The sequence below is a fragment of the Muscardinus avellanarius genome (assembly GCF_963383645.1).
Source record: "Muscardinus avellanarius genome assembly, chromosome: 9".
NCBI classification, from domain to species: Eukaryota; Metazoa; Chordata; class Mammalia; order Rodentia; family Gliridae; genus Muscardinus; species Muscardinus avellanarius.
Genome location: NC_137795.1, coordinates 7,968,427 through 7,982,755, shown reverse-complemented (window position 1 = coordinate 7,982,755; position 14,329 = coordinate 7,968,427). Strand labels below are relative to the sequence as shown.

Sequence of the window (14,329 nt, the reverse complement as noted above, 5' to 3'; positions counted from 1 at the left end):
TACTCCCATTTCATATTCAATGGTTTTGTTTACGGCAAAGCTTAAAAAATACTCCGAGCCATTTAATGGAGAAAGAAAGGAACACCTTTTAAACAAAAAATACTGGATCAACACCTTACCATACACTCCATATGCAAAAATTAACGTGAAACAGTTCATCAACCTAATGTAACCCTGACCATAGAGCTTTGAGAGGGGCTGCAGTGTAACCCAGGGGCACAGTGCTTGACGAGCAAGTTCAGACCCTGGGTTTCATCCCTACCAGCACAAAAATAAAACACTTAGAGAAAATGACCCCAGAGAAAAATCTTTACCACCCTGGGATTAATGTTTAAACAGTGCATCTTGAGGAAGTCTTTTGCTTAAAGGACATTATGTCTTCCTTTCAGTAATACTGGAATATAATAAGAATTTTCAAATACCATTCATAATTGTTTCATCTGCAGTGAAATACACTTTGGTCACTTATAAGCAATTTTATGTTGTTTAATGATGGAGATATGTTGTGAGAAAAATGTCATTAGGTGACTTTTTGGTTGTCCAAACAAGTTTCATCTACATTGAAGATTTGCTCTGGCGAGTACTTTCCTTCCTCAATCAGCTTCAATTTCCAAAATTCTTTGGCTGCCTTCACAGCACCGCCTGCAGACTTTACTCACTTTGACTTTATAATGAATAATGGCCTTTAAATGTTTAAACCACCCAGAGCCAGCCATGAATCCAATGTCAGAGTCGGGTCCAGCCTCTCTTTCAACACTGCACATAACCTTTTTGCTTTGGGCCATGGCTGTTCTGGTGCCGAGTGGGACAGGCATCGCGTCTAGTCTTCAGGTGGCTAGCAGTTTCTCCAACTCGATATATGCCCTTCTTGAATTCTGCATGTCTCACTGCCTTCAGTGAGGCAGGTCCTCTAACAGCTCTGCTCTTCTTTGTCAAGACCATAGCTGTAGTGGAATGGGATGTGTCTGACTGGTGAGCGACAGTAATCATCAAATTTTTACCTTCAGAATCTTTAATTACTTTTATTCGTTTCCAGGTCAATCACTTGATATGGCCTCTTACTGGTAATGTTAGCAGATTTTGTCAACTCAGGGCCACAGTAAGCAAAATGAGATTGAGCAAAGCACAAGAATGTGGTGCGATTAGGAGATGCAGTAAGCATGCTTACTGCATCTTGCATCTTGCGGCTGGCGCCTGTATAATGTGGCAAACTGTTTCACAGCAAAGGTTCATTTTTTCTTTTTTTCAGTACTTTATGTTGAACCCAAAGGCATTCTACCTCCAAACTACACCTCCAGCCCTGTTTTGAAAACAGGATCTCATTAAGTTGCTGAAGTTGACCTCAGATCTGTCTTAGCTACCCAGCTACTGGGATTCCAAGTGTGTACCACCAAGTTTTTTTTTTTTTTTTTGGGGGGGGGGTAAACAAAAGGACTACACCTGAAAATAACAATAGTACAAAAACAATAAAAGAAATACATCAACCGCTAGCATAGCCATTTGTTATTAACTATTGTGCCACTCGTAATCACACCCGTGCAGTAGGTTTCTTTACACCAGCATTTCCACCAACTCATGTGTCATGCATTATACTACAACGTTAGCACTCCTCCAGTCGGCTCTTACAAAAGAACCCTGCTGGGGTGCAGATCAGTGGTAGAATGCTTGCCTTGCACCATGAGGCCCTAGGTTTGATACTCACCACCGCAAAAAACAAAAACATACAGAAAAAAAATGCAGGGTAAAAGATTTAATATTAGGTAACATGATTTAAAGTTACTATAGTAACAAGGGGTTAATCTGTGAACTTCATTCTACAGCTCTAAGAAAGCCCCTTCTTTCCCTATAAGCACACACAAATATTCAAAAACCACATAAATACAAAACACCTGGCTTCTCTACTCCAAATCAGATACAGATGAGAACCATCTTCCCTTATCTGCTAAGTACTCCAGAAGTGAGTACTACCAAGAAAGTACAAAATTGGAAAGTTTGAATGATGCCATTTAAAAAATAAGAACAACATCATAAGTGACAATTTGTTTGGTTAACATTCCCTTTTTCCATTGTGCAAAACAAGCCACACTTTAATAAGATGTGGTAAAAATTCCTTGCAATTATTAATTTAAAAGGAACACTTCCCTTCATTGTAAAGTTTAAATATTTTCCACATATCTTCATAATAAGATGACAAGTTAATCACTTGCTTATTTTCTAAACAAAGACATTTTACTACATGAACAGAAAAATCTTACACACAGGGCTACATGAACAACACACATGCACCACATCGTGCCAAAGGCAAAGTGAAACTAAACACTAGTATATGGGGATGGGAAAGACCCCAGCATGCAAAGCAATGAAAACAGTAAGGTGACCTAAGCCACTGACATCCTTACATCGGATACATCTTTCACTCAAAAAACAAAAAACAAAAACTTACCTGTAAGAGTTGTTTACATTTATTATACTTTTCTGTTTTGTCAGCAATTTCTTTGGTCATTTCACAGACTTTACCCTTTGTTAGCGTATCAAAATCTGTTTCTGCTGTAACAAGGCAGAATATTCGATTGTTAAAACGTACTTTGCCCATTTATTACCTTCCTGTTCAGAAAAATTTGCCATTATATAGTAAAATATAAAAAAAAGGAATACTGAAAGACAGAAACATCTGTTCATCTCTCAAGCAAACAAGATATACTCAAGCCGGGCATGGTAGTCTATACTTGTAATTCCAGTACTTGGGAGGCTGAGACAGAAGGATTAGAGGTTCAAAACCACCCTCAGAAACTTAGTGAGGCTCTTGGCAACCTTTGAGAGACTCTATTTCCAAATAAGAAATAAAATAGGCCTGGGGGTATGGCCTGGAGGTAGTATCTGGGTTCCATCATGGTACTATAACACCCCCCCCCCCCAAGATATAAATACTTCAAGAGAATTTTTCGATGTCAGTTTAGGCCAGAACCAATTTTCTTTTCTTCTTCTTCTTTTTTTTTTTTTTTGGTGGTACTGGGGTTCCTGGAAGCCCTTCTACCTCTGGGCTACACTCCCAGACCTATTTTTATATTTTTATTTAGAAACAGGGTCTCCTAAGCCAGCGCGCGCGGCTGGCTTCAAACCTGCGCGATCCTCCTGTCTCTGCCTCCCAAGCGCGGGGATTACAAGCGTGCGCCACCACGCCCGGCTTAACCAATTTTATTTTCAATAATTAAAGAATCATTCTTTTCCTTTGTTAAAAATAGTTCCAAAACGGCACAAAAATTGTTCTCTTTATATAAGTGCATAGATACAGTAAGTATGAAAGCCATACTCTTGAGAATCCATTTTCAATCATTCTTTCATTACCATGCCCTAAACCTTTATTAAGTAAACATCCTATAATACTATTCTAGGTACTATAGGTTAAGTATTGCTAATCCTAAAATCTGAAATGCACCGAAAGCTAAAATCTAATGCTTTTTGGGCACCAATATGACAAACAAAAAACTTCAGATTTTAGAGCATTTCAGGCTTTCAGATACTCAACCAGTCAGCCTCTGCAAATATTCTAACATGTAAAATCTGAAAACATTCCTGATCCCAACCATTTCAGAAAAGGGTACTCAACCTGTGCGGAGGACACACAAAAACAGAAAGCCCGTTCCTACACTACGAGAGCCAACCTAAGTATTGAACAGTCTAGGACACTTACATAAAATCAAACACCCAAATGCAAAACAAGAAAACGTACTTCCTCTAGTACTGACTTTCATGATCAAGTATTTAATCTGTGTAAAAGCAAATAAAATAAAAACAGATTAAAACCTAGAGTTAATTCAAATTTTTATGTTAATCAAGTGTTCCATATGTCTCTAATTTGTTCTATAATGAATGGACTAAAAATTTAACTCAGCCAACAGGTACACGAATGACAGAAGTGTCAAAACGATCCAAAGCTGCCAAAATGAAAAAGAAATGGAGACGGACAAGAAGAACAGGGTGTACTTTCCTTCTAGAGAATTATAAAATTAAGTGATCACAATATAATGCTTCAAAATTCCACATATTTAAAGGAAGAGAAAGGCCGGGCGTGGTGGCACATGCATTCGGGAGGCTGAGACAGGAGGATCGCGGTTCGTGGACAGCCTCAGCTACTTAGTGAGGCCCTTTGCAACTCAGTGAGACCCTGTTTCCAAATAAAGAGTAAAAAATAGGGCTGGGGATGTAGCTTAGAGGTAGAATGCCCCTGAGTTCCATCCCCAGATCCGCAAAATTAATTAATTAATAATAATAAAATAAAGAAAGAGAAAGTAAAAATTCAACTTCAATGATAAGAATGTTTTATTTTATGGGCCACTTCGTCTCCTGGAGCCCAAATGAGTTTCTAAGCACCAGTTCATTTTTAACACCTGTGAATATTTTCATGAAAATACTAAGTTTATCCTCATGATTTTGTGTATTCATCTTATGAATAACTTCACCTTATTCTTACATCCTCATTTCTCTCTTTACTTCAATTCCCTATCATGACACGTGGATTATTATGAGCATCCTAAAATTCTTACACGTGGAAGAGGAGAGCACCAGTCAGTACCAACGCTTCCCAAGGCAGGATAACCAACACAGAAAGTCTTACACGAGCTTTACCTGCAGAAGGTGGTAGTGGCTTTGCATCTACAGCAGAGACAGAAGTGGCTGGGTCTGTGTTTATTGAAGCATCACTGACCTTCTGCTGAGTCCCGGTTTTCTTTGTGAAGACATTATTATTAATTGCCTATTCAAAATATTAACAAAAAACTGTTAAGTAACTGAGTCACATTCTCTTCCTTTAGTAAAGATGAAAATAATAATCATAAAAAGGAATCCTGAAAGTCCACAAAGCCATTGTTGTGGTTTTAAAAGCCAACAAAAACTAAAGCCACACATGATTTTCCTCATCTTGCCACAGTGCATGCCTATAGTCCCAGTTCTTGGGAGGCTGAGCCTCCACAATTTAGCAAGACCCTGTTTCAAAATTTAAAAGTGTAGAAAAGGGCCAGGGGTATAGCTCAGTATAGAGTGCACCTAGGTTTAAAACCCAGCACCTCGACATGAATGTTTCCTGCAGGGGAAAAAATACTTTACTGTGCTTTTCCTTGTGAAATCACCAAAACTACAGTCATGTGTAGAAATTTCACAATCTTGTACATTTTCTACTACAAAGTCAAAATGTGCTCAAAAGCACAAACAAACATTTTTAAGTAATACTTAAACAGTACACCCCCAACACACACACACACACACCAGCCTTACCACATGCATTCCTTGCTGCTCTCTCCCTTGAGGTGTCAAAAGAAAGACCAAGGAAACACCTGCACTGCAGTCAGACAACTGTGCAATGACTTTGCATCCTAGGCTTTAAATATGGTTGTTCTACATTCTCACAGCCCCTCACACAGCAAGACTTGTATTAAGTAAAATTTATGGACCTACATGAATTCACACATCTCAAAAAAAAAAATTATCTTTGCTTTATTACAAATCTGCCACCTATTCAAATGAAGTACACCCTTTAAGCCTTCCTAACATGATGAATTCGAGGCGAGAACTCACCAGTAACAAACTGGGAAAGCAATGAATGACATCTAAGACCCCAGGGATGGGTCCATGGTGACCCCCATGAGTGCAGAGGTCTTGGTCCCAGGAGAGATCCAACAGTACACACTGAGTTTTAAATGGCAAAGATATGTAATGAGCACTCTGAGGAAGATGGCCCGTAAGGAGGGCTCATCCTCTCCTATTCTCTTCTGCCACTGCCCTTTCTTTTATAGGTTCTCCAGTAAGTAAGAATAATCATTGCGCCAGGCGCGGTGGTACACGCTTGTAATCCCAGCATTTGGGAGGTTGAGACAGGAGGATCACAGCCTCAGCTACTCAGTGAGGCCCCTGCAACTTAGTGAGACCCTGTTTCAAAATAAAGAATAAAAAATAGGGCTGGGGGTGTAGCTTGGAGGCAGAATGGTCCTGGGTTCCATCCCCAGCAGCACACACACAAAATGATTTGAGAAATCATTTTGAGAAATAAAAATGATGAGAGAAATTACATTCAAAAGGTTAATATTAGGCCGGGCGTGGTGGCGCATGCTTGTAATCCCCGCGCTTGAGAGGCAGAGACAGGAGAATCACGCAGGTTCGAAGCCAGCCGTGCGCGCTGGCTTAGGAGACCCTGTTTCCAAATAAAATGTAAAAATAGGTCTGGGAGTGTAGCCCGGAGGTAGAAGGGCTTCCGGGAACCCCAGTACCATAAAAAAAAGTTAATATTTATGTATTATTAATTTTTACTGGCAAAGAAAACTACTGATAAAGGTGATATTTTCTTATGTGTGAATTTCACGGAACTTACTGACTGGTCTGAAAGTCTGTTTATTTGTTTCTGGAGTCTCTGGCATTCCTTAAACTTGTCTTTATAATGATCGGCAGCCATCTGAAGACGGAGTTTCAGGTCTTCCACCTCTCTTCTCAGCTCATGCTCCAGTGTGCCAGTCTTTTCCTAGGAAAGAAACAAACATAACATAAAAACCTTATGCCTCATAGGTAACAGTAAATCCCAACTTCAATTCTGCTTTCTACTTTCTAAATTTTAAATTTTATTTGTCTTGGGGTTTTGGCTACAAAGCCACATGAACTCTCCTAATAAAGTACAGTTATATATTTTTATGTATATACATATATGTATATATTGCAGGTGTAGGGACAGAACCCAGGCGAACTGTACCTCAGAGCTATACCGCCAGCCCTATTTTTTATTCTTTATTTAGAAAAAGTTTCTCAGTGAGGTGCAAAGGGCCTCACTAAGTAGTAGGTGAGGCTGCCCTAGAACCGCAATCCTCCTGTCTCAGCCTCCCAAATGCTGGATTGCAAGCGTGTGCCACCATGCCTGGCCACTCTTAAATTCTGGGAGAAAGGTTTGTTTAAAAACTAGAGACAAATCGTCCATCTCCTTCCTGAAGAGCAATTATTACTCCCTTAGAAAGCACAATAATATTCTGTTCCAAACAAAACAAGATACACAAGATGTAAAAATTTTCTAATAAGAATTACAGAAGTTTTTCTTGAAGCTTACATTCATGTCAACCCAAAAAGTCACAAAGACTAAAGAAAAAAAAATTTAAAACTCTGATCAGAAATCTGACCTTGAAGTGGGATTAGGAGAAATAAAACAGGTAGAAAGGAGTTATATAGGGAAGGGAAGAGAAGCTGTAGCTTCCAAATCAAAGTGTGATGGTCCTTATCTTCATCCCACAGGGTCTGCGTTTGCCTTAGGAAAAGGTCCCCGCCTTTCCTAAAGGCCTATCTCCCCACCAAAAGTTTCTAAGCTATTGGAAAACAAGGTTCCATAACAAAAACATGACACTTGATCAGGACTGAGGAAACCCAGATATCTGCCCCTGCAGTGCACCCCCCTCAACACACACACACACACACACACACACACACACACACACACACACACACACACACGGTATCCTATTAAAAAAGGAAACTCTATGACCCCAAATGCCTCTCGAGAGCCTCACTAACTCTTGCGGGGGCCCGCGTCCTGCTGAAATGCCTTTCAGCCTGGCAAGGCCAGGTCCCCAGGTCCCCAGGTCCCGAGGCGTTTCTTCCCCCACCTGGGACCTCCCCAGGACAGGACTGGCCTTTCCAGGGAGCTCTTCCCGATGTTCGGATCAGCACAATGAACGTGCCTTACCTGGTCTTTCTTCGCAGCGCTGAGTCTGAGTTCCGCCAGTGCGTCGGCTAGCTGCCTTTTGACCTTGTCACTTTCCACGCGCGCGGCGTGTAGATCCGCCATTGTTCTGTCTCTCACAGTGACCGCATCACTAAGTTCTTTAGCCAGAAAGGCAGCTTCTTGCCGAGTTGCCTGAACCTGTTCCTCTGATTTACGCAGCTGCTCCTTTAAAATTAAAGCATCTTCCTGTAAAGAAGCAGATCAATAGAGTTGTAATTAAACAAAAGGCAATTTATACATATTCCAACAGATCCAAAGTTTTAAACTAAAACTGCCTCTCTATCCATAACTCAGATGAAATGTGTCATTAATTAAAATGTATTATTGCTTTCAGTTTCTCACATAAGAAACCTGAGTACCCCCGGCTGCTATTTCATACCAGCACCTAACCTGCAAATGGCTCAGAAAAGAAGCATCTAAAGGGAAGGTAAACAGGGGGCAAACATTTCAGGACGCACAGCTGTGCACTGTTCTGTTCTTCCAACTTCTCTGTAGTTTTAAACTTTTTTAAAAGAACTGGTTTCGAGAGAATTAAACATCAATAGTTAGAAACAATAAAAGCAATCATGTACATCTACTGGAGATACTCTCTGCAATCTTCAAGTGCATACTGCAAAGGCACTCACTCTGCTCGTGGCTGTGAGCAGGAAAGCCCTCTGCGCGTTCTCCTTTTCCGCCAGGCACAGCTGCAGCCGGCCGAGCTCTTCTTTGAAATGGGTGATCACGCTCTCCTTGCTCCCATCCAGGTTCTTCAGAGTCTGGACCTCCGACACAAGCTTGGTGTTCTCTATCTCCGTGTTCTTCAAATGCATCTGCAACCGTGTTGGAATGTTAAGAAGATTCTTTCCAGCTCCCGTCATCTACGGTAGTCAACGCTAAAAATACCATGACTTACCTCTAACTCAGGAAGAATCAGAGCCAGGTATGGTGGAGCACACCTATAATTTTAGTACCTGAGAGGCTGAGACAGGAGAATCGCATATACTAGGACAGCCTCGGCAATACTGTAAGACTCTCAGCAATTTAGCAAGACCCTATTTTAAAAACAAAATATAGAATTTTCTAACATATGATCATCACTGAAAGAAATTAATGGTCTCCCTATCTCCCTACAGTATACATCTTTTGAAAAGGTGAAAAATGTTGGTCATACAAATTCTGACAAGTACCTGATTATCAAAACCTGATTATACAGCAGTACCTGTTAAAAGACCAGAAAATTCCCTAAAAATTACACACAGCAGTACCTACTAAGTATCTAAAAGACCAGAAAATCCCCTAAGAACCAGCTTTTTCAGGCAACACACCGAGAGTGAGTGGGCAGATGGCCGCCATGTTGTAAGGACATGCACGCAGCCTCTAGAGGAGCCATGCAGAAGACCACAGGCCTCTCATCCAAGCTATGTGCGTGAACCCTCGTGACAGCAGGTCCTTAATGCCAAGCAACATCCCGACTGCACCAATGCAGGGAAACAGAAACCAGAACCATTCAGCTGGGTTGCTTCCAAATCACTAACCCACGGCCCCACTGGGATAAGTTGTTACAAAGAACAGGTAACTAACAAAATTGGAATGAGCATCATAAAAATTAAAAGAACAGGAGAGAAATGAAAGAAGACTGGAGGAGGGAAGAAGGGAGGGCAGGAGGACGGAGGGGAAGAAAACAGATCACATGATGTGATGGCAAAACCTATCATATACAATTACAATGTACCAATAAAATTTTTCAAAATCTGAAAGAATAATTTACCTTATAAAGGTCCTTCTCATCCTTTTCTGTCTTCAACTGACCTTCAAGTTGTTCTCTTTCATGTTGTACCTTCCTGAGCTTGTCCTTTAAACTGAGTTGAAATAATGTTAATACACACAAAAAAATTAATGAAACACTAAAGCTATATTTGAAAGCATCAGAAATACCTGTCTAGTTCAGTTTCTTTTTCAATTGCTTTATGTGTCACTGACACAATATCTTCCTCAAGTTGGAGAGCTTTAGATGTAGCATCATTATATCTCTTCTTGAGCTCTTCATTTTCCATTTTTAAACTCTGTGATGCTTCAATAAGACCCTTGGAAATAACAAGATATGTGAGACACAAATTCCTGAGGCTCAAGCGACCTCTCTGCCTCAGCCTTCTGAGCAGAGGTGTACAAATTCTGATAACGAGTGAACCAGCATGAAAGCAGATTCTCTGATCATGAACTATGAATTGTTATGAAGCACAGACATCCAGACATGTTGGCACATGCCTGTAACCCCAGCATCTGGGAGGCTAAGACAGGAGGACTGCAGATTTGAAACCAGCCTCAGCAAGGTAGCAATACTCTCAGTAACCTAGTGAGACCCTGTTTCAAAACAAAACATAAATAGAGTTGGAGGCATAGCTCAGAGGTAGAATGCCCCTGAGTTTAATTCCCAGTATCATAAATAAATAAGCAAGCTGGGCGTGGTGGCGCACGCTTGTAATCCCCGCACTTGGGAGGCTGAGACAGGAGGATCGTGCAGGTTTGAAGCCAGCCTCAGCTGGCTTAAGAGACGGTTTCCAAATAAAATATAAAATAGGTTTGGGAGTATAGCCCGGAGGTAGAAGGCCCCTGGGTTCCATCCCAAGTACCACCAAACAAACAAACAAACAAATAGATAATAAAAATGGAAAGAATATCATAAAAATTAGGAGATATTACTCAGCAAAGCAGGAACTAAATTAAAGTATTGGTATTAAGCTGGATGTGGTGGCTTATGCCTGTAATACCAGGACTTGGGAGGCTGAGACAGGAGAATCACAGGTTCAAGGACAGCGTAAGCAAGCAGTGAGGCTCTCATTAACTTGGAGAGACCCTGTCTCAAAATAAAATATATAAGGCTGGGGTGTAGTTCAGAGGTAGAATGCACCTGGGTTCAGTCTCTAGTATCACACACACACACACACACACACACACACACACACACACAAAACTGGTATTAAAGAAATTTGTTGCTAGGTAATACATAAACTGTAGTTATCATCCCTATCTGTGAAAATTAAGCTTTGTGTCTTTTCTCAGTAACAACTGGTAAAAAGAGAAATGAAAATTCGATGAACTCCTTATTTCAAAATTAATTTTTTAAAAAATTTCACACACTGGATGAATATCCATCCCTTCTCTAAAATGTTTGAGAAGTGTTTCAGATTTCCGATATTTTTTAAATTTTGGAATATTTACTTACAAGTAATGAGACACATTGGGGATGATACTCAAGTCTATATATAATATTTGTTTCATATATGCTTATTCAAATAGCCCAAAGGTAATTTTATACAATGCTTTTAATAATTTTATTATTAAACCAAACCATCACATGAAGTCATGGATGGGAATTATTTTAAAATGATCACATGAGGTCAAGGATGGGAATTTTACACTCCTGGCATGTTTCAGATTTTGGAGTGTTTCTAAGTTTGGATTTTTATAGTGGGGATGCTCAGCCTGTATTAGATACTAAGTTTCATACGCTGCCTCTGTCCCCAACATAGCAACTGTAACTTCTTTATCACTACCGTGTACTAGTAAAGCTAGTTCGCAGAAGGTGCTGCCCTGCATCTTCTGTGCATTCTCATTCGACCTGCACATGCCCTAAAAATAGCAAGTTATGACCCACATTTACACTTGAGAGAGCTGAAGCTCAGAGAAGCGGCTTCCCAGGGCTTCACAACTAGTAAATAGCAGAGCTGAGAATAACTTTGCTTTTCCATTACCCTTTCTAAAATAGTAACTGAATATTTAACTTTACTAATCAAGACACTGCCATTCTGGTAATTAGACTTTGTTGTTTGCTCTGTTTTCATTTATTTAATTTTTTTTATTTTTATTTTTTATTTTTTGGTGGTACTGGGGATGTAACCCTTTTACCTCTGGGCTACACTCCCAGACCTATTTTATGTTTTATTTGGAAACAGGGTCTCTTAAGCCAGTGAGGGTGGCTTCGAACCTGCACAACCCTCCTGTCTCCGCCTCCCGAGCATGGGGATTACAAGTGTGCGCCACCACACCTGACCTAGATTTTATATATTTGAATATTACCTCCACTCAGGTAAGAAATATATAATAATCACTCCACTGAAGTATAAAAGTTACAATCACTGCACTCTTTCAGTTAACGATTACTAAGCAATTACTCTAGGACTTGTTAGAAAAAAAATAATGAAACAAACCCCTCCTTCAAAAATTAAGAGTTTAATCCTGTCAGAAGACGTAGGATTTCCAACTAGGTATGATACATGCCATCATCATCTGCCTAAGATTTGTCAGAACTGAAGTTTTCTGAAGAAAATAGTAAATCAATGGGCGAGTGCTCTTTTTTTTAATCCTCTTTGTTTTTGGCTTCTAATTCAGATTCATTCGTATCTCTAATGAAGTCACAGTTTTCTGTTTATTTTTATTCGCTTAAGAAATAATGTGGCCGGGCGTGGTGGCGCACGCTTGTAATCCCTGCGCTTGGGAGGCGGAGACAGGAGGATCGTGCAGGTTCGAAGCCAGCCGCGCTGGCTTAGGAGACCCTGTTTCCAAATAAAAATATAAAAATAGGTCTGGGGGTGTAGCCCGGAGGTAGAAGGGTTTCCAGGAACCCCAGGACCACCAAAAAAAAAAAAAAAAGAAAAGAAATAATGTGAAATATAACTAGATGTTTTTTAGAATAATTTATAGTATTTTCACATAAAATTTTTAAAATTTTGCCTGGTACTATGTCTTACTTCACTGAATTCTTCTTGATTTCAATTTATTTATTTATTCTGTCTTCTCTTTATCCTATTAGTATCTAAACTTTACTTATAATACCTCCCACCATTGCCACCACCAAAAAATCTACCCAAGTGTTCCAGAATTAGATTGAATTGGAAATAATTGTCTCAAACTGCCTCATTAAGCCTTGTACCAAAAGTACTTCAATCACCTTAAAACATCTGAGAAGCTATGGCAGAGTTTAATAGGAACTAACCTATTCTCATATAAATAGAAATGTCTCTTTAAATGCTACTTTTTTCAGTAAGGCCTAGTTTTCACACTCTTTTCTAGGTTCAGTTCTTGGGGGACGTGGGTTTTAGCCACACACTGTCCACTCTGACCTGTCACACAGGACACAACTGACCTTCCGCTCTGCCTGCAGGTGCTCACAGCTTTCCTTCTCGTGGTTAAGTTCTTTTTCCATCCTTGCAACTTGTTCTCGAAGTTGTGCTGTTTCTTTTTCTAGAACAGCAATCAGCTTCAACAATTCTTCTTTTTCTTTCATTGTTTTCTCAATTTTCAACTGTAAAACAAAAAACACAGAATAGTTTTTCTTAATCCTAAAATGTTACTATAAATTTAGTTTTCCATTTCAAGAAAATTAGTGAAGAAACAATGCAGTGGAGAAGTCCTGGAATCCTAGTACTTGGGATGCTGAGACAGGGGGATCACAGGTTCAAGGCCAGCATGTGTTAATGTAGCAAGACCCTGTTTCAAAATAAAAAGGGCTGGAGATATGCCTAGAAGTAACAATGTCTCTCTGGGTTTAATCCCCAGCACTCCCCCCTAAGAAAACTGCAGACTATAATGACACATTAGTGATATAATTAATTTTTATGGAACTACTAATAGTTACTCAAGAAAATCTGAACTGCAGTACTCCAAGAAAAATTAAGGGACCTAAAATGATAATAAAATGGTTGCTATTTCTCTTACAGCATAAAGTCTTAATCATTAAAAAATTACTTGTAGTAAAATAAGTGATAGTCAATAAAGGCAACCAAAAATTAAACCAAACAAGTAAATTGACTGCCCCAATACTCAACAGAATTATTAATTTATCATTAAATTTGGCTCAAAACTTATTGGCAGATTAAAAATAAAACTACAACTTGACATTTTACAACAAAAATATTATCAGAAACCACTTTCCCCCAATGATTTACTACACACATACTTAAAATTTAAAATTTTAAAAAGAAGTTAGATGCCGGGCGTGGTGGCGCACGCTTGTAATCCCAGCATTTGGGAGGCTGAGACCAGAGGATCGCGGTTCGCAGACAGCCTCAGCTCCTAAGTGAGGCCCTGCGCAACTCAGTGAGACCCTGTTTCAAAATAAAGAATAAAAAATAGGGCAGGGGCTGTAGCTCCGAGGTTGAATGCCTCTGGGTTCTATCCCCAGACCCGCAAAAAAAAAAAAAAAAAAAAGAAGTTAGATAAGCCAGGCATAGTGGTGCATGCCTGTAACCCCCTACATGGGTTGCTAACTCAGAAGGATTTTAGGCTCAAGACAGCCTCAGCAATTTAGCGAGGCCCTCAGAAACCTAGGAAGACCCTGTTTCAAAATAAAAATAAAATAGGGCTTGAGGCGTAGCTGAGGTAGAATGTCCCTGGGTTCAATCTTCAGTAGCACACAAAAAAAGAACTCAGATAAATATGTATAAAAACCCTAATTTCTCCACCCAAATTTATATTTTGAAATTTCAAACACAAAATAGTTTTACAATGAACACCTATATACCTCACTTTACTAATATTAATACCTTTGTTTCGGTTTTAGCTAATTGTTTGCAAAGTAGCTAAAATGAAGTAATAGGT

The 14,329-nt window shown here is 39.6% G+C and overlaps 1 protein-coding gene across 4 annotated transcripts in view; it reads right to left on the bottom strand.

Annotated features, from left to right (window-relative positions):
• TAX1BP1 (Tax1 binding protein 1) overlaps window positions 1–14,329 on the bottom strand; it is a gene marked incomplete at both ends in the record, with an annotated part of 43,026 nt that overhangs the window by 14,086 nt on the left and 14,611 nt on the right. For 3 of the 4 annotated variants that reach the window (XM_080701942.1, XM_080701943.1, XM_080701945.1), the window contains 8 exons: window positions 2,444–2,544; window positions 4,627–4,753; window positions 6,362–6,508; window positions 7,712–7,936; window positions 8,377–8,562; window positions 9,501–9,591; window positions 9,668–9,816; window positions 12,876–13,034. In XM_080701942.1, coding sequence (XP_080558068.1) covers window positions 2,444–2,544; window positions 4,627–4,753; window positions 6,362–6,508; window positions 7,712–7,936; window positions 8,377–8,562; window positions 9,501–9,591; window positions 9,668–9,816; window positions 12,876–13,034 — 1,185 coding nt within the window. The remainder of the gene's footprint in view (window positions 1–2,443; window positions 2,545–4,626; window positions 4,754–6,361; window positions 6,509–7,711; window positions 7,937–8,376; window positions 8,563–9,500; window positions 9,592–9,667; window positions 9,817–12,875; window positions 13,035–14,329) is intronic. The other variant, XM_080701944.1, reaches the window with a different exon arrangement.